The sequence below is a fragment of the Orcinus orca genome, chromosome 5 (assembly GCF_937001465.1).
Source record: "Orcinus orca chromosome 5, mOrcOrc1.1, whole genome shotgun sequence".
NCBI lineage: Eukaryota > Metazoa > Chordata > Mammalia > Artiodactyla > Delphinidae > Orcinus > Orcinus orca.
The window spans coordinates 78,413,611-78,431,906 of record NC_064563.1 but is presented as its reverse complement, the minus strand read 5'-3'; the positions used below and the strand labels follow the sequence as shown (position 1 = coordinate 78,431,906).

Genomic DNA, 18,296 nt, shown 5'->3' with positions numbered 1-18,296 from the left:
AAAAATTACTGAATTTATATACTTATAATGACTGAATTTTACGGTATATAAACTATACCTTAATAAAGTTTAAAAAATAAAATAAAATCCATGAGTCCATAATGAAACAGACAAATAAACAGAAATTTTGATGAGGAACAAGATATTTTCATAGTTTCAAAGTATGTCCCCACAAAAAGAGATCAGATTTGTGGTACCAGAGGCGAGGTATGGGGGGAAAAAGAACTGGATGAAAGCAGTCAAAAGGTACAAACTTCCAGTTATAAGATAAATAAGTACTACAGATGGAATATACAACATGATAAATATAATTAACACTGCTGTATGTTATTTATGAGGGTTGTTTTCTTTTTTTGGTTGCGTTGGGTCTTCCTTGCTGCACGTGGGCTTTCCCTAGTTGCTGCAAGCAGCGGCTTCTCTTGTTGCGGAGCACAGCCTCTAAGCACACGGGCTTCTGTAATTGCAGCACGCAGGCTCAGTAGTTGCGGCATGCGGGTCCCTAGAGTGCATGGGCTTCAGTAGTTGCGGCGGGTGGGCTCAGTAGCTGTGGCTCACGGGCTTACTTGCTCTGCGGCATGTGGGATCTTCCCAGACCAGGGCTCAAACCCGGGTCCCTTGCATTGGCAGGCAGATCCTTAACCACTGCACCACCAGAGAAGCCCCTATGAGAGTCGTTAAGAGAGTAAATCCTATGAGTTCTCATCACAAGAAAAAAAAATTCTTTTCTATTTATTAAATTTTCTATCTATATGAGCTGATCGATGTTCATTTCATGAATACTGCAAGTCAAATCATTATGCTGTATGCCTTAAACATATATAGTGCTGTATGCCAATTATATCTCAATAAAACTGGAAGAAAATAAATTATGTCCACAAAAAATTAATTACAAAGGGAAAAAGAGTAAGTTTATATTGGAGAAGACTGGCAGAAAAAGTGACCAAATCTAATAGTGTACAAACTGGTAAGAAGCAATTAGAAGAACACAGCATCACTTTAGTGGCAATTTCTGCCAAAGAAGCATAACCTGAATTTAATCATGAGAAAACATCAGGCAAACCCAAACTGAAGGGACTTCCCTAGTGGCGCAGTGGTTGAGAATCCGCCTGCCAATGCAAGAGACACGGGTTCGAGCCCTGGTCCGGGAAGATCCCATATGCCGCGGAGCAACTAAGCCCATGTGCCACAAATACTGAGCCTGCGTTCTAGAGCACACAAGCCACAACTACTGAGCCCATGCGCCACAACTACTGAAGCCTGCGTGCCTAGAGCCCATGTTCCGCAACAAGAGAAGCCACTGCACTGCAACGAAGAGTAGCCCCCACTTGCCACAACTTGAGAAAGCCCACACACAGCAACGAAGACCCAATGCAGCCAAAAATAATAATAATAATAATTAATTAATTTAAAGAAGAAAAAGAAGAGAGAAATGTAAGAGGGCACTACATGAAGCAATGGTTAAGTATTGTTTCCTGAAACAACGCTTATGTATATAAGTATATGTATACTGACTATGACTAAAAATGTATTTTGTACTGTGAGTTGCCTTCAAAAAAAAATCTGAGAGCGCTGAGGTAGAAAATGAGGAAAACATTCTTGAGAATGACTTAATTATCTGCTACTAAACTGATAAATTCTGTAACTATGCCTATACATTTTCTTTTCCTTTTTCATGTTATCTTCACCCACAAACGCTTATCTTCACCCACAAACGCCTCAAACCTTCCCCACAGTTCTGGCCTCCTCCACTCAGCTCTGTGCTGCCAATCTGTGAAGGTGCTAATTGTGTATAGGCATTTTCAAGCATCGGTTGCTCCAGCAGTCTTAGCCGCGACCAGCACTGCTAGGCCTAGACCCCTCTCCCTACAAAAATCATTATGCATCCCTCAGGCAGTGGTTCTTCTCTGAGCAAATACTGTTAACTGCCAACTCAATGGAATCTTCCAGCCTAAAAAAGTATTTTTACGTCCATTCCCTTGCTATTTCCTCTCTCTTCTGCCAGGACTAATTACTACTCTCTTGGAGACTGAATTCATCTCTCATTTTTCATATTCTAAACTACTTTAAATAAAACTGACAATACTTAAAAAAAAATACACTCTTCCTTATAAGGAAAAAGTATGAAAAGAAAGGAGACTTCTAATTAGACAATGGAAAGAAAGAGGATGAAGACTCACAGAAAGAAAAATAAGAGAATACAGAAAAAGAGTTTACAACAGAATTTAAAGAACCTTAATTAGTGACATTTAAAACCAGAAAAGATTTGCAACCCTTAGACAGTGCTTGTTTCCACTACCCCTAGGTGTAGGGCAACTGGTACAATTTCCTCTCCAACCAAAATGTGCAGTCAAAAGTAAGGCTGATGAGGCTTTTTGCCATCTCTGCCCACTATCTGCATAGGTATCTTTGTGGTGAAAAACTGATTGATAAATCAACACTTCGTTCAGGCCTCTTTTTCTTAACATAACAACTTAACCTTAACTAAAGGAAAAAATTTTAAGTACAGTATTTTACAATTTACAAGACTATTTTTAACTTTTTTTTTTGGAATGAAGCTGCATGCCATAATGAACAAAGCACTGATATCAACGCCAGGCAGACCTGGTCTCAAATCCCAGCCATGCCAGTGACTAGCTTGTGACTTTGGCCAAATCACTTCTCTCTGAGCCTCTGCTTCCTCATCTTTATATGTCTTTTGGGGGTAATTCTGAAAATTAAATGAAAAGTAGAGCCTTACTGTGCCTAGCACAAACAACAAATGTAACTTACATGTCTGCCCAGACCACATTCCTATCTACCAGTAACAGTAGCAGCCTGGCTGTGGTTACTGCAATACTTCTCAACTGGGGATGGACTGGAGTGGAAGAGAGGATACGAAGAGGGACCAGCAGACCTTCTAAGGAGGAGACTGGGGAATCTTTTAGGAGGAGGGGACAACGTACACAGTGCACAACGTACACACATGTGAATGTGTGTTTTTAAACTCCTGGTGATTCTGAAATATTTGTCCAAATGGCTTCTATCTCTATAAATTACAGAGTTGTTTGAGGAAAACTCTTAAGTTTGGGCAATAACGAATGGTCTCCTGCAACACATATTTACTGAAGAGTCAGGTAATACTGTGTAACTACAGCTTTTACTGTACGATGGCATATTTGGGTTTTCAAATATCTTAAACTGAACACATAGGAGTATTTTTAATGAGATATTTATAATCACTTTTAAATAAACATAAATGGATTTTATATTATAGTTGCAACTTCATATTAGTTATTAAGTATCCAAAGGCTTTCACAAAAAAATTACCAAAATGTTCATCGTCATAATCAAAACTAAACTCATGATGTAGATAACAAAAGATATGACTCTTACCTTTTGAAACAATCTAAAATTGCTTTAACACATATCCACAAGACTGGCAAATAATTTAAAGTCTGAAAATATTAAGTGTTGATAAGGACAGAGAGCATGAGGCACTACCAATGGGAATACAAATTGGTATACTCACTCTAAAAAACAATTTGGCACTACCTACTACCCTATATCCTATGCTACCACCCTATAATCCAGCAATTCCACTGTTAAGTTTATATGAGACATTTGCGCCAAGAATATGCAGGAAGAAGTTCATGGTAGTAATAACTTTTAGAAATAGCAAGAATCTTGTAACAACACCAGTGTCTGTAAACAGAAGAAAAGAGAAATCAACTGTATAATATCTATAAAATGGCATACTATAGAGCCATGAGTATAAATGAACTAAACTACATTTTCAATGAATCCCCAAAACATTATAGAGCAAAGAAAGGAAGTCATAGTAAAACTAGTCCACTTATGTAAATTTCAAAATCAAGTAAAACTAAACAACATATTGTTTAGGGACACTTACCATAAGATTGTTTTTAAAAATCTAGAGAATTGATAATACAAAATTCAGAATATAGATTACTTCTGTGGTGGAGGGAGTGGATGTAACACAGGAGAATATATGGAGGCTTCAAAGGAACTGATAATTATTTTGTGAGACCGTTCTCTGCATTAAAGGTATACTTCACGATAAAAGTTCCTTCCTTCCTTCCTCCCTCCCTCCCTCCCTTCCTTTCTTTTTAAGAGAACAGAAAAACTAAGTCACAGATGGGAACCTTCATTAAAAAAGCAAATCATTTAAGAGCCAAGTTTATGCACTACAGAATACACACACTTTTCTCACATTTCGTATGAGATACTGACTTCTCCACAAATAATTCTAGAATTTGGGAAGAAATTAAATGAAAAAGTTAAAATTCACCCATAAAAGTCTTCATGCTATCCTATATATCTCGACATTTCCCCCAAGTAGGCAAAACGTTCAACTCCAATGTTGAAGTTCCTAGCCAGTTAAGTCTTTCTAGCTTCAGTCAGCAAACAACTTTAACTTTTCTTTATCCATTGATCATAAGGATGGGCAGTTTTGCATTAGCACTAACACCTGTTTCAGAAAAAAAAGCAAAATGGACGAGCAATGCACACTCTGATTAGGGTGGTCTGATGAGAAGTATTCCACTGAGTTTCTGAATCGCTTCAGTTCAACCTGGTCTACCCATCCTGCATTATGCATGAAAATACTTCGGAATGAAAGCAATTACAAATATAAAATGATGCATTTTCTCCTTTCCTCAAGCAAATGAAAATCACTAATTACCAAAGGAGCTTCGCAAAGCAGATACATGGGATATCCACGTCACGTCTCCACTGGGAGATACAGCACCGACCCCAAATAAAGAAATTACAGTCAAACAAGGAGGTTTTTTTTTAATCTTCTTCACTTGTACTTTTTCATGACTCTAACACTTTGCTCCATCTCCTGATGGTGACACCAAGCCAACCACCCTTACTGCCCCAGACTTGTTCTGCAAGTCCCCCATTCTCTTCCTTCTCAAACACCGCTGCCACTGCCCACGGTGCCTCCGTTAAGCCTTCTACTCCGCACACCCCCTTACAAGATGCCAGAAACATCAGCGTTCCTCTTCAGGTCCAAACTCCCAGGCTCCCCGACCCTGAAAACCGCACCTACGCCAGTCTGGCGCTTCCCGGGCCCCATCTCCACGCCCGCCGAGCCGCACCCACAGAAAGCCCTCCGCTCCCTTCGCCGCGCCCCCTCCACCCTTCCCGTAGTCCTGCAGCGCCCGGCGCTCGCCCCCTACTCAGAACCCTCATTTTCCACTGAGCCTGCCCCCCGCTCTGCACCTGTGGCCCGGTCCTTCCACCCCGCTTCCCAGTCACCGCGGGGCCTCTCGGCCGAGCCCACCAGCCCCGGCCAGGCTAGACCAGCCCAGCCTTGCCCGCTAGGCCCCGACCCAGGCCGGGCGACCTCTGCCGCCTCTTCTCCTCACCGTGCCGTCCCCGGGGCCCTCGTTCCGGGCCCCCTCCGCTTCCTCACCGACCGCAGACTCCAGCCCAGCGTCAGGGTGGCCCAGCGGCTCTAGGGGCGCAGGCTGCAAACGCCGCTCGGGGTCGGGAAGCGCCTGCTCCATAGCTGCGGTTCGGTACGGCGGACACAGTGCGCCTGCGCCGCCTCGCCCAGCTGAGCCCGCCCCTCCACCCGCGGCCGCTGCCAGGCCCCGCCCCCTGGGCCTGCTGCCTCCCCACCTGGCCTGGCCTCGCTCGCGGCTGCTGCTGAGGCAGAGAGGGCTCCTGGGCGAGGGCTGAAATTGGGGATGGGGCTAGGAAAGAAGGGCGGACCTACAAGGGAAGTGGTCAGCTGCTAAGCCAGGAGACCCAGGAATCCGGGAGAACTGGTTGAGAGAGAGAAAGAGAGAAAGGCAAGAGGAAGGTTAAGATCAGAGTAGGTACTGGAACTATTCAGGTCGGTGATCACATAAAGAAAAATTGAAACTCAAAAGAAATAGGAGGTTGGGACTTCCCTGGTGGCGCAGTGGTTAAGAATCCGCCTGCCAGCGCAGGGGACACGGGTTTGAGCCCTGGTCCGAGCAACTAAGTCCGTGAGCCACAACTACTGAGTCTGCGTTCTAGAGCCTGTAGCCACAACTACTTAGACCTTGTGCCACTACTACTGAAGCCCGCCTGCCTAGAGCCGGGGCTGGGCAACAAGAGAAGCCACTGCAATGAGAAGCCCGCACTCCGCAAGGAAGAGTAGCCCCTGATCGTGGCAACTAGAGAAAGCCCAGGCAGCAGGAAAGACGCAACGCAGCCAAAAATAAATAAATAAATAAAAAGAAATTGGAGGTCGCAATCAGACGTCTCCCTCTTGGCCTCTATCTTGCCTGCCATTATTGGTTCCATTCCTCGCCCCACCTACCCCCACACACACCCGGAAAGATCCGAGCCGCATAAATTATCATCAGCAGGTTGAGTAACACAATTAGCAAAAGGTAACACTTTTAAGTGTTTGAGAAAAGTTAAGCGCTTGGCTGAAGCCGTACTTGAGTTCTATCTTAAGTGTTTCTTGAAGCCCTGGAGATATCTGATAATTTTCTACAAACACCTCAGTTGAATTTTCGAACGTGCTTCCTAGACAAGCATTCACTATGGTACCCTGATGGGAAGCGCTCACTGGGTGTACCAGACTGTGGTACCTTGAAGTACCCTGTACACAAAGTCTGGTCATCAATTTTTCAAGGAGAGAAACTGATCTTTCTGCCCAAATAACTTGGCCGTTCAAAGCTGTGATACACAATTTTCTCCTCCTCCTGATACTTCCTCTGGCTTGGTAGCGATTTTTCCCATTCATCCCTAAAACCTCAAGTTATCATGTCCAAGTGCTATTATCACTTTGTTCAAAAATCGGTTATGACCTTTCTCATATTTTTTTTTACAGTTATTTACTTATATGTCGGTCTGCCCCAACTAGGCTTCAGACTCCTTTAAGGTAAGGATCCTATTTTATTATTTTTTTTCTTACCAAACCTAGGACATTTACTCAATAAATGTTTAAAGGCATTTAATCAGTTTTTCAGGGAATATCCGTGCTAGGCAAATTCTCAGGAATTTTTTTTTTTCTTAGTTCCCCCACCAGGGATTGAACCCGGGTCCTCGGCAGTGAGAGTACAGAGTCCTAACCACTAGACCATCAGGTAATTCCCAGGAACCATTTTTAAATCAGAAGACTATTTTATTAATTTACTATAGGAGAAATAGATATCTTCTTTCCAGGGACAGATATGTTATCTGTTATCCTGTGCCCTTTTCCCAGTTTTGAGATACCCAGGAAACTAAGTCCTAGAGCCATTGGGATAAGTGCTCTGTGCTGGTGACGTGAGCATCTCACCCTGCAGTGAGTAGTGTTAGAAAACAATATTCAACTGAGTAAACTTTGAAGATCTTGTTGGCTTTATTCAACAATTCATGGAGCAGGCAGCATCCCATGTAGCAGATAGAAAGGCATTCCAATGAGCTGTACAAAATGAAAAACATTTATAGGAGGGAATGGGGGCAAGGAAGTTATACTAGCAAAAAGTGGATTGGCTGTGGCAAGGACACTTTCCTTTAGGGGACGGCAGGGCTCTAACGAACAGATTACCTCACTAGTGCTGACCAAGTAGTTCCTGGTTGACTGGTTTAAGATTCCATTTCGGGGAGAGCTGAAACTATAATTAAGTTAAATATTAAGTCCCGGTTTGGTGATGTGTGGTTAGCATAAGTGACTCCATTTGGGGCCTGTTGTCTTGTTTTAAACAACTGGAACAAGGAAAAGGACTCGGGGCTTTACAAAGCAATCACCTGAGGGGAGGCCACAGTGCTATCTGTGGTTTCTAAAAAAAACCAAACAAACAAAATACTGAAAGAGTAGGGACATCTGTTTCCCCTTCATTCACACCTCTTTTTTTGTGTGAAAAAAAAATTCAAGACTGCCTTTGAGGGGCTTCCCTGGTGGCGCAGGGGTTAAGAATCCACCTGCCAATGCAGGGGACACAGGTTCAAGCCCTGGTCCGGGAAGATCCCACATGCCGCGGAGCAACTAAGCCCATGCGCCACAACTACTGAGCCTGCGCTGCAGAGCCCACGAGCCACAACTACTGAAGGCTGCGTGCTTAGAGCCCGTGCCCTGCAACAAGAGAAGCCACTTTAGTGAGAAGCCCATGCACCACAACGAATAGCCCCTGCTCGGCACAACTAGAGAAAGCCCACGTGCAGCAACAAAGACCCAACACAGCCAGAAATAAATAAATAAATAAGTTAAAAAAAAAAAAATACAGTGCTTCCCTGGTGGCGCAGTGGTTGAGAGTCCGCAGGCTGATGCAGGGAACATGGGTTCGTGCCCCGGTCCGGGAGGATCCCACATGCCGCGGAGCGGCTGGGCCCGTGAGCCATGGCCGCTGAGCCTGCGCGTCTGGAGCCTGTGCTCCGCAACGGGAGAGGCCACAACGGTGAGAGGCCTGCGTACCGCAAAAAAAAAAAACAAAAAAAACAATATCTAACAAGATATTTTTTTAAAAAGACTGCCTTTGATATCCATTTTAAGTCGTTCACCTAGATATAACTTTGTTCCTGTATCTTCTTAAGAGATGGCCTTGAAGAAACCAAATTTGAAAACTCAAAAGGGTGTTGAAGTGTCTAAAATAAGGATAAAAAGGATTGCATGTTCATTTTCCCTTATCTCATATACATATAATACATGTTCATTGTGGGAAAATTAGAAGATAGTTATGCATAAAAATAAAAGCTATCCATGCTCCCACACCCAGAGATAAACACTTCACATTTAACATATATCCATTCAAATATCATGCACACATATAATAAAAATGGAACCACACTACAATGCTAATTTATAATTTATTTTATCCACTTAGTACAGTAAGAACACCTTTCCATACAATTAAATATATTTCTACAGAATCTTCTTAAAGGCTACACTTTTGTAAAAAATTGTAAAAAATTTTGTATTGTAAAAAATTACTATAACTTATTTAATCTTATAATCCTCAATAGTTATAATTTGATTCTAAGCTTGACTTTTACAAACAACACTGCAGTGACCATCCTTTTATATAACACCTTTGAGTACCCAACCAGTTATTTCCTTAGGCTAAATAGGCATTGGAAGATTTAAAGAAAATTTCATTTAAGCTCTGATAGTACCTGAGGAATTATCTCTGCTCTATTACAAAATAATATATTTCTTAAAAATTGATATTTGTGGGACTTCCCTGGTGGTCCAGTGGTTGGGACTCCTCGCTCCCAATGCAGGGGGACCAGGTTCGATCCCTGGTCAGGGAACTAGATCCTGCATGCTGCAACTAAAAAAAAGAGATCCCAAACGCGGCAGCAAGGATCCCACATGCCGCAGCTAAGACCTGGCATAGGCAAATATTTTTTTTAATTATTAAAAAAATTGATATTTGTATCCACTAGATAATACATCTTACCCTTGGGGCTGCCTATAAGCTAACTTTTTTTTTTTTTCCTGGCCGGCTGCTCTGCCCAGCTTGCAGGATCTTAGTCCTCCGACCAGGGACTGAACCTGGGCCCCTGGCAGTGAGAGCACCAAGTCCTAATCAGTGGACCACCATGGAATTCCCAAGAAATTCTTTTTAATAAAGAGACAAAACTAGTGTTTATGTTAAGAGCCTGGGGTGGGAGAAGAAATGGTATCTCGAGCTTTTTAATGGGTCCATCTTTTGGACACCCTATCTTGAAGTTTTTATGTGCTTGGCACTTTACATACATTTTCATGAAATGCCCCTGCAAGGCAGGCATTATTTTCCCCATTTCACAGAGGAAGAAGCAGGCTTGGGTAATATTTGACAAGGTCACATAGCCAGCAAATAAGGGGAAGACCTGAGATTCAAACCCAGATTTACAGGATACCCAGTATCCAAGCTCTTGGGCCATGCTGCTCTGGATGGGGGAGAGGAAAAAGAGAGATTCTTCTGGAAAAGGAGGCAATTGGCAGAAATCGAGGGTTCATTCCTCACCTGAAAACCCAGAGAAGCACATTTCCTTGGATTATGAAGGCAAAGTCACTTCACTGGCTAAAGTCTGGGAAAGCCCAAAGCCAACTCCATGGAGATTTCCAATAGATGCTCTCTGTTCTTCTGATTCAGACAGGAGAAGGATACCCACTCCAGCATCCCCCTGGGGGAGGGCCTCGATGGGAAAAAATCTCAGGAGCAGGGGTGACCGGCCAGGGCGGCTCTAAGGCTGAGTCGCCTTCTGGGTGGACACTTTCCCCACCTCATCCAGCCAGAGGAACTTCAGTCTCTTATATATGAATAGCATGATTTAGGCTTCCATTTTGTCATGAGTTTAACAAATATTTACTGAGCTCCTGTGTTAGCCTAGAAACTCCATGTAACACCCATTCTCTGCTCTCCATCACCCAGGTTCTGTCTCCCCTCCCCAGGATTCTCCTCCTGTGTCTGGCCGGCCCCCCAGGGTCTGGGAAGGTCACGTTCTTGCTCTGAAACTACACCCTTCGCCGTGACCAGCAACCAGCCCCAACCCCACCCCGTCTCTCATTTTAGTGTCGGTGTGGGTGACATCTGCTTCATGTATTTTGAAGATGTATATTAGGTACATACACACTCATGACTGTTAAGACTTTCTAATGGAATTGGTATTTTATCATTGTGAAGCGTCTCGGTCTGTCTGCTGATACTTTTTTTCTTAAAGCCCATTTTGTCTGATATCAATATGGCCACACCAGCTATATAGTGCTTATTGTTTTGTTCGCATGGTAGATCTTTTTCCATTTTGTTATCTTCAACCTATCTGTGTCTTTATTTAAAGTTTCTCTTATAGACAGTATAAGTGGAGGGGGGAGAGGAAGGCTGCATTTGTGAGAAAATTGAAATTACCATCAATCAGTTTAAAACATTTATGTCTTGCGTGGAATCTTCTACTTGGAACTTCTGGTATCATTTGCCCCATGCTGTGTGGACTGCCACACGGGAACGCTTTGCTGTCACTTAGCAGAGGCACAGCCCTCCTAAGGGGGATCCTATTCTTCTTCAGCCAACTGGCCAACCACCCCTCAGAGAGCAGCGGTTCCCAGGGTAGCAAAGCAAGGGGAGGGGCATGGCTGTGAATGCGGACACTCAGGAGCAGAATTAAGGGAGGGCAGGACACAGGAGACAGGGAGCAGCATCTGGGATCTTCCCTCTGCCTGAGAAGCATCCTGTCCAACACACGTTCAGAAAGGTGAGCAAGAAACAGGCAAGAGATGTAAGCTTTTGTGACTGATGACCTTTGGGTAGCTTTTAAATTGTTTCTCCCTAAACTATTTTGCCCTTTTTATTGAATCTACAGAACAATAAAGGACCTTCCAAATACGAGAAATAACTGTAAGTAAGTAAATTTATACTGAATGTACTTTGCCCTGTGTTTAGACTGGTTGTTTTCTCGACTTGGGATTTTTCCATGACCTCCTTCCCACATACTCATTAACCCTCTTCATCGAAGGCTGTCTTTTTTCTGTTCTGGCACGTCTCATCTTGTTTACTAGCTCTGTCTCCTCTTCTGGGCTAATGAACTCAGCAGTAAGAATGGGGTGGGACATGCCTCACGTCTCTGTGTCCCCTGCACTCAGCATATAGGTCTGCTGAACTAGTGAATGAGTGGGAGGGGCGCAGCATACAAGGCAAAACAAGCAAACAAATAATAGCCAAGCACACTTTTACTTATGAAAGCCAGCCAGGCCTGCCTACCCTAGCTCTCACTGTACCCAGCAGGCCAAAAGAAAGCCCATCCAGCTTCTGCAGGCAACTCCTCACACAGGAATTCTCCCTGAAACCGCAAGGAAGGGGGGAGGTAAGAATGGTAGAATGGTTACGGTGGAATGCTGGCCAGTGCTGTCTCCTCTTGCATCCCTTCCCCAATCCCAAGGTGGGCCCTCCTCCCTAGCCCCTTCCCCACGGGCTTGGTCCTGTGAGGACCCCAGCTTGGACCCTGAGAATCATTTCCTTGAGATTGAGAGGCAAGCAGCAGGAGTCACTGTGTCCCTGTCTGCAGCTGGGCCCTAATCAGTCAGATCTCTGCTTCTACCAGGAGTGTCTCTGAGCCGCCCTACCATCCTCACCTCTCCCCTTTGTTAGGAAGGAAAAGCGCTGACACTGCAGAGATCTGAGTCAACTGATTAATCCCAGAAACCACCAACTTCAGCCCTGAGGGGAATGGCAGAGGAGGGTTTTTTTTTTTTCTTTTTTTTCTGTGTAAATAACCCAAACTGGAGATCATAGGTAAGATATTATCTCAGAGATCCTCTAATCCAACCCCATCATTTTTCTGATGAGGACAGAGAAGCCCAGAGAAGCAGTTCAACTTGCCCACAGTCACTGCTAACAACCAGTTAGTAGCAGAAGGTGGTTGGGACACAGCTCTGGTCCCAAACTCTGATTGAGGGGCAGAGAGTGCCTGATTCAGCTTCTTCTGAAGGCCAGGTGAACTCTCTCACAGGAATAGCCATTTCCTTGCCTGGAGGGGTGGAGGAGGGGGGAGTTTTTTCTTTTCCACTTGAGGAGGGATGAGGTGCTGGGGACACAGCCACAGGTATCTATCAGCCAGTGAATGAATGAACAAATTGTGGTATATTCCAAACAATGAATTCCTATTCAGCAATAAAAAAGAATAAACTATTGATACACGAATCAACATGGATAAATCGCAGAATAATTATATTGAATGGAATAAGCCAGACGCCCTCCCAAAAGACCATATTGTTTGATTGTTTATATAAAATTCTAGAAAACTCGAATTAATTTATGTGACATAAAGCAGATTAGTGAGGTAGTGGGTTGAATGGTGATCTCCAAAAATCACCACTGGTGATTGGTGACGTCCTGATTTCTGGAACCTGTGAATGTTACTTTACTTAGAAAAAGCGTCTTTGCAAATGTAATTAAGGATATTGAGATGAGATCATTGTCTTGGATTATCCTGGTGGGCCTTAAATCCAGTGTCAAGTGTCCTTATAAGAGGATACCAATACAAGTAGTCCCTGGAAATGGGAAAGAGGTGGAGAGAGGGGAGAGGTGGGAAGGAGAGATTACAAAGGTGTAAGAGTAAACTTTTGGGAATGATAAATATTTTCATTATCATGATTGTGATGATGTTTCATGGATGGAGACGTATGTCAAAACTTGTCAAATTGTATACTTTAAGTCCATTATACATTAACAAAACTGTTAAAAAGATGAAAGATCCATGGGTCTAAAACAAGATTCCACTCGCAATATTCTGGCTTTTTGGAAGTAGTCCACATAACGTTGATATGTGGTGCATTCTCAGAAAACTGATCATGAGATGAAACACCAACATATGAAGAACAGCTGAATAACCCCAGAATATTAAAATTCGGATAACTGATATATATATTAATATATAAAGTAATCAAATATATTAAGTATTGCAATGTACAAAACATTCTCATCTTATATGGACTTCATTAGAACTGAGACCAATGACATCCTTGTAGTGAGATAGATTTTGATGCCCCTCTTTGACTTCTTCTGTTGGATCTTCTGTTTTTCATGATCTCTTATCTTCTCCAATTCCTGTTGTTGTTGCTTTTTTTCTCCCTCTTCTTATGTTTTGCTGGAGCATGTACTTTAATAGCTTCCAGAAAAGGAAATGCTGGCATAAACGTTTTTTGAAATCTTGCATGTCAGATTTGTCTTTTGGCTGGGGACAAAATGCTAGGCAAAATTGCTCTTTTGTCTTTTAGCTTTCAGGGATATTATTGAGAAGGCTGATGCCATTCTCTTTTTAGAATCTTCTCTTTATCTCTAGTGTTATGAAATTTCACCATGATGTGCTTTGGCTTGGGCTTTTATTTTTTCTCTGTTGTGCAGGGTATTCATGGCATTTCAAATGGATTCACATCATTTACTCTGGGAAATTTTCATAAATATATACATACACATCATACACACATATACATATATCAAAATAGTATCATCCCTTCCATTGGTTTTCTTTCCCTGGAATCCCCACTAGTTACATGTCAAGACTTCCTGGATTGCTTCTCTCATTTCCGTATCATTTCTCTCCTATTGTCCATTGTTCATTCTTTTGTTCTGTTTGCTGAGAGCTTTTTCTCACTTAACTTCTAGACCATGTATTAAGTATTTAATTTGAACTATCATATTTTAAATTTCCAAGACCTGTGCTTGTTCTCTGAACAGTCCATTTTAAAAATAGCATTTTGTTCATGTTTCGTGGAAACAATATCATCTCATCTGCCTGAAGATTTAATTTTTTCTGAAGTTACTTCCCCTGACTTCCTGAATTATCTGCTTCCTCTAATTTCTTTTCTCCTGTTTGTTTTGCTCTCTCTTTTATTTATGTTGGAAGCTTTCCTCAAATGTCTGCTGATCCTTAGCTATTAAAACGAGCCATGATATGTTGTCTATATATACAGTGTGGTGGACGATGGATATGTGTAATGTATTGGTGAGAGGGTGGAGGGTTATGTTGGAGGAACTGCTGACTTGGCTTTACTGTAAAGTACTTAACAGGGTTGTCAGCTGAGCTTTTTGCTGGTGGACCCTTCAAATATATTCTAGGACTTTTTTTTTTCTGGAGTTGTTCTCCTAAAAGGGATCTTTTAATCTCTCACCTAAGGGTATAAGTCTGACTGCCAATATTTTGGGAATGGGATAGGGGAAGGGGCTGAAAGATCTGAATTGGTTCAATCAGAACCAGTTTGTTCTGGTTCAATCTCTCCAGAGTCTCTTGTAGGGTGGAACAAGGGTTAGTCACCTGGATGCATTGTTTGGGGCTTCTTATGCAGACTTTGAACCAACCCTGTTGTTTTCAGCTCACTGCTCAACTCTGCCTTCCACATTACCTAGGTACACTGCTGCTTTTCTGGGATTTGGAAAGGCCAATAGCCTTGCCTGTGTCAACATCCCATTCTCAGGAATTAAGTTTTAGCTTCTTCCCTCATCCAAGTCTCTGAGGATAGGGAGAGTATTTGCCACCTCAGAGTCCAATGCACCACCCAGCCCCAAAGGAATACTCAGCAGATACCTGTTGAATGAATGAAGGTCTAGCTAAGTGACTTGAAGTGAGCACTAAACTTTCTGAGCAATAATTTCTTCATCTGTAAAGTTTGAACAGCCATCCGTGACTTTCCAATTTCACAGGGCTGTTGTGGAGTGAAGGGACTCAATACTTTTCTTCTTCTTCTTCTTCTTATTTTTGGCGACAAGTAGGTATTAGAGGTGATGTTGGTTACAACTTGCAGAATTCAGTGAATCAATATGTAGATCCCATACCTTTCCCAAAACACAATCTAAAGGTCAGAATTTTCTCTTCTTTTCACTTCTAGTCTTGGACTTCTTAACATACAATTCCTAATAGCCAGAAGGAAAGTGTACATTTAAAACTTTGGCCCAAAAGAGAGAGATACAATTGCTACAAAGACTTGTTTCCCTGGCCAAATATTAACAAGGTGTAGATTAAAAAACAAAACGAAACAAAAACAAAAACAAAAACCAGAAAAGGCCTGTACCTTTTGTTAAGTGAATAAGCTGCAGCAGATGTCAAGAAGAGGACAAGGTAAAACAGTTACCCTAAAGTGGTATTATTTCACTCCTGTCAAGGGGGGGGGAGATTTCAATTACTCAGAAATATACTTTTAATAAGAATTTAAAAAAATCATATTTCAGTAATTCTTAAAATGGTTCAAAAATTCAAAGAAATAAATGGGCATTCAAACGGTTCAAAGAACAAAACAAAAACCTCTAGTTTCATTTCATATTCTTGCTCTATTTCCAGTTTATTTAAAAGTCGTAAAATTATAACATTTTAATTTTAAAAAATTGTTATTAAATTTACTCCCTTATTTCCCTAAGAGATTCCTGAAGGTAAGGATTTAAAATCAATGTCCTTCTCGAATGAACAGGGCAACAACTCGGCTAAATATAAACTTTCTGTTTCTCTCCATTCACAAAACAGACAAAGGCATCATTGTTCTCTAGTTTTATTATTTTTGAATCTTCCCAACACATGAACTATAACTCATTTTGAGATTTTTCAGTGCATTTCACAGCAAAAATGAACAAGGGAATCATTAAAATGGTTGTACATTAACCAATTAGCTTCTTATAATTTACAATTTGTTGAAAAAAATTATTATTTTGCTGTTTTCATCCTATTAGCCCCCTTCAATAAAATACAGTTTATCAGAGCACAAAGCTTAAGCTTCTTATGATGATGCAACAGATACAGCCACTTACAATGGCTGATGAATAACAGGTATATGTTACACACACCGATTGGAAGACCACATCAGAAGAAACAGAGTAAGGCACCACTCTTGGAAAATTAAGGTAGCTTGAAGTAACAAGTGTTGAGCACCATAAGTAGGTGCTAAATAAATACTTGAATGAATGACGAAAGCCATAATTAGCACTATTCTTTTAATTGCCAGCAATTCTTCAACCTCAATAAAATACTTATTTAAAAAAAAGACTGTACCTGAATATAACTTCCTGATATCTTTTTTCCTGACACCTTTTTATTTCATACTGTTTCTTCAGCATTTGCGTTTCCTTGAAAAAACAAAACATACCATACATGCACTTAGTCACATATATAACTTCTGAATTACTGACAAATATGAATAGTTGTTTTAAATTTTGAGTGAACAGAGGTAAGATAAAGCATACTTATCCAGAGGGATAGCACGTAATATTGAATATTAACCTACAAGTGAAAAAAAGGTAAGGAAAACAGTAAGTCTTATTTTTTAATATTTGCTTGTTCTTTAATGCCTCAGTTCTTGAGAAGGGCCAAAATCTCATCATACTGACATGACCACATTTTAAAAAACTGTCTCTCAAGTATAATATTTAATAAAACTAGGTATTGAAAAAATGCTCTGAAATTTTTCAAGTCAATGTTGTTTTCAAGTATATTAAAACGCTCAGAAGAAAAAATTCTCCATGGTTATAATTCTAATCAATTTATAAATATACTTTTTAAAAGAGAGTTCTAACAGAGGTGGATAATGGATAAGTTCCTCAGACACAGGCACACAGTCTCTTTGAAGGAACAGAATGCCTTGTTATGACAACCTGGTTGACTTTTTTTTTAACACTGATTTCAGGCACAATGGCTGAAGCCACTTCTGGGTCATCTTCTTCCTCCTCTTGATTTGTTGTAAGAGTAGTGAATACTTCAGTTACTGACAGAAAGCAAAGCACAAACTCTGAAAGAGACTTCAATTTTCACTACAAAGAAATCAAAATCACTGAGTTCTCACTGTTGTGTTTATCTGCTGCCCCCATGCAAAAAGAGGGGATTCAAACTTAGCTTTTGGAGCAGGAACTGGATAAAAGATTAATCATCTAATAATTCAGGTGAAAGGGCTTCAGATGATATTGCTCACATCACATGAACGGCTTGGTGAGAGGTCCATCGTGCTTCTTCAACACTTTGGTCTTGCTGCAGTTCTATGGTGCCCTAATTGGTACATTCGTGTGTAGTTAGTTTCAGTCTGTGCAATCAGGAAGCAGGTCACTCAGTGCAATGACTCCATTCTGAGAGAGTTTAGGGTAAATAGAGAAGTTCATTTGGTCGAGTCTTAGATAGTGTGTGTCACTCTGCGGGTTGTACTGTTGGAATTGTTTTCCAAAGCGGTTTGTGATAAACCCAGGCATCTCCCTGAAACAAGTAGAAAAATAAATTAAAGAACCATTCCTTTATTATTTTCAGAATCAGTAACCAAAACTAGATGCAATGCCTTCATTGAAATGGAATTCTGTTCTCACATTTAAAAACAAGAGTTTGTGAAGAAAAAGCCTCGGTGCTTAAGACACCAAAAAATATGTGTGGTTTAGCTAGGATTAGGTGAGAAGTTCTGGTCTGGGAAGACCTAGTTTGTGCTCCACGAATATTTTACTTTGCAGAAGTCATTTGTAGCAATTCTGCCAATTTTGCCAAGATGCTGCAGATTGAGCCCCACTGATGGAGTGACAGGCAGCAGGTGGAGCATAGGAAATGGTCACCAAGGTACGAACTGTTCTCTGCATCTCAGCTGGCATCTCTAGGATCTGAGTATTGTTTCCTAGTTCTTTTCTGACTCTACCCTATTAGTTTTCCCTGGTTCCTGTGAATAGAAGGATACCAAAAGGAGATAAAGTCAGTCAAAGAGTGAAAGAAAGAAAGGAGAAGACCCAGTGAGGAAAAAAGTGCTGCAGCAAATGCATGAAGCAGCATACTGGGGTGAGATCTTGGCAGAGCTGAGGTCACAGTAGCTAAGACTGTAGTTCGGTGTTTATGTGACTAGGTGAAGGAAGTCAGGTTTGAACCTCTGTCCATAACCCCTATATCGCCCTCAATTGATTTGC

The 18,296-nt window shown here is 41.5% G+C and overlaps 2 protein-coding genes across 3 annotated transcripts in view; both read right to left on the bottom strand.

The window, feature by feature from the left end:
• SNX4 (sorting nexin 4) overlaps window positions 1-5,550 on the bottom strand; it is a 62,954-nt gene extending 57,404 nt beyond the window's left edge. The window contains exon 1 of the mRNA XM_004278808.3: window positions 5,373-5,550. Coding sequence (XP_004278856.1) covers window positions 5,373-5,513 — 141 coding nt within the window. The 5' untranslated portion in view covers window positions 5,514-5,550. The remainder of the gene's footprint in view (window positions 1-5,372) is intronic.
• Window positions 5,551-15,909: 10,359 nt separating this feature from the next.
• Window positions 15,910-18,296, bottom strand: part of OSBPL11 (oxysterol binding protein like 11) — a 90,892-nt gene continuing 88,505 nt past the window's right edge. For both annotated transcript variants that reach the window (XM_004278807.3, XM_033403854.2), the window contains exon 13: window positions 15,910-17,610. In XM_004278807.3, the coding sequence (XP_004278855.1) occupies window positions 17,545-17,610 (66 nt within the window). In that variant the 3' untranslated portion in view covers window positions 15,910-17,544. The remainder of the gene's footprint in view (window positions 17,611-18,296) is intronic.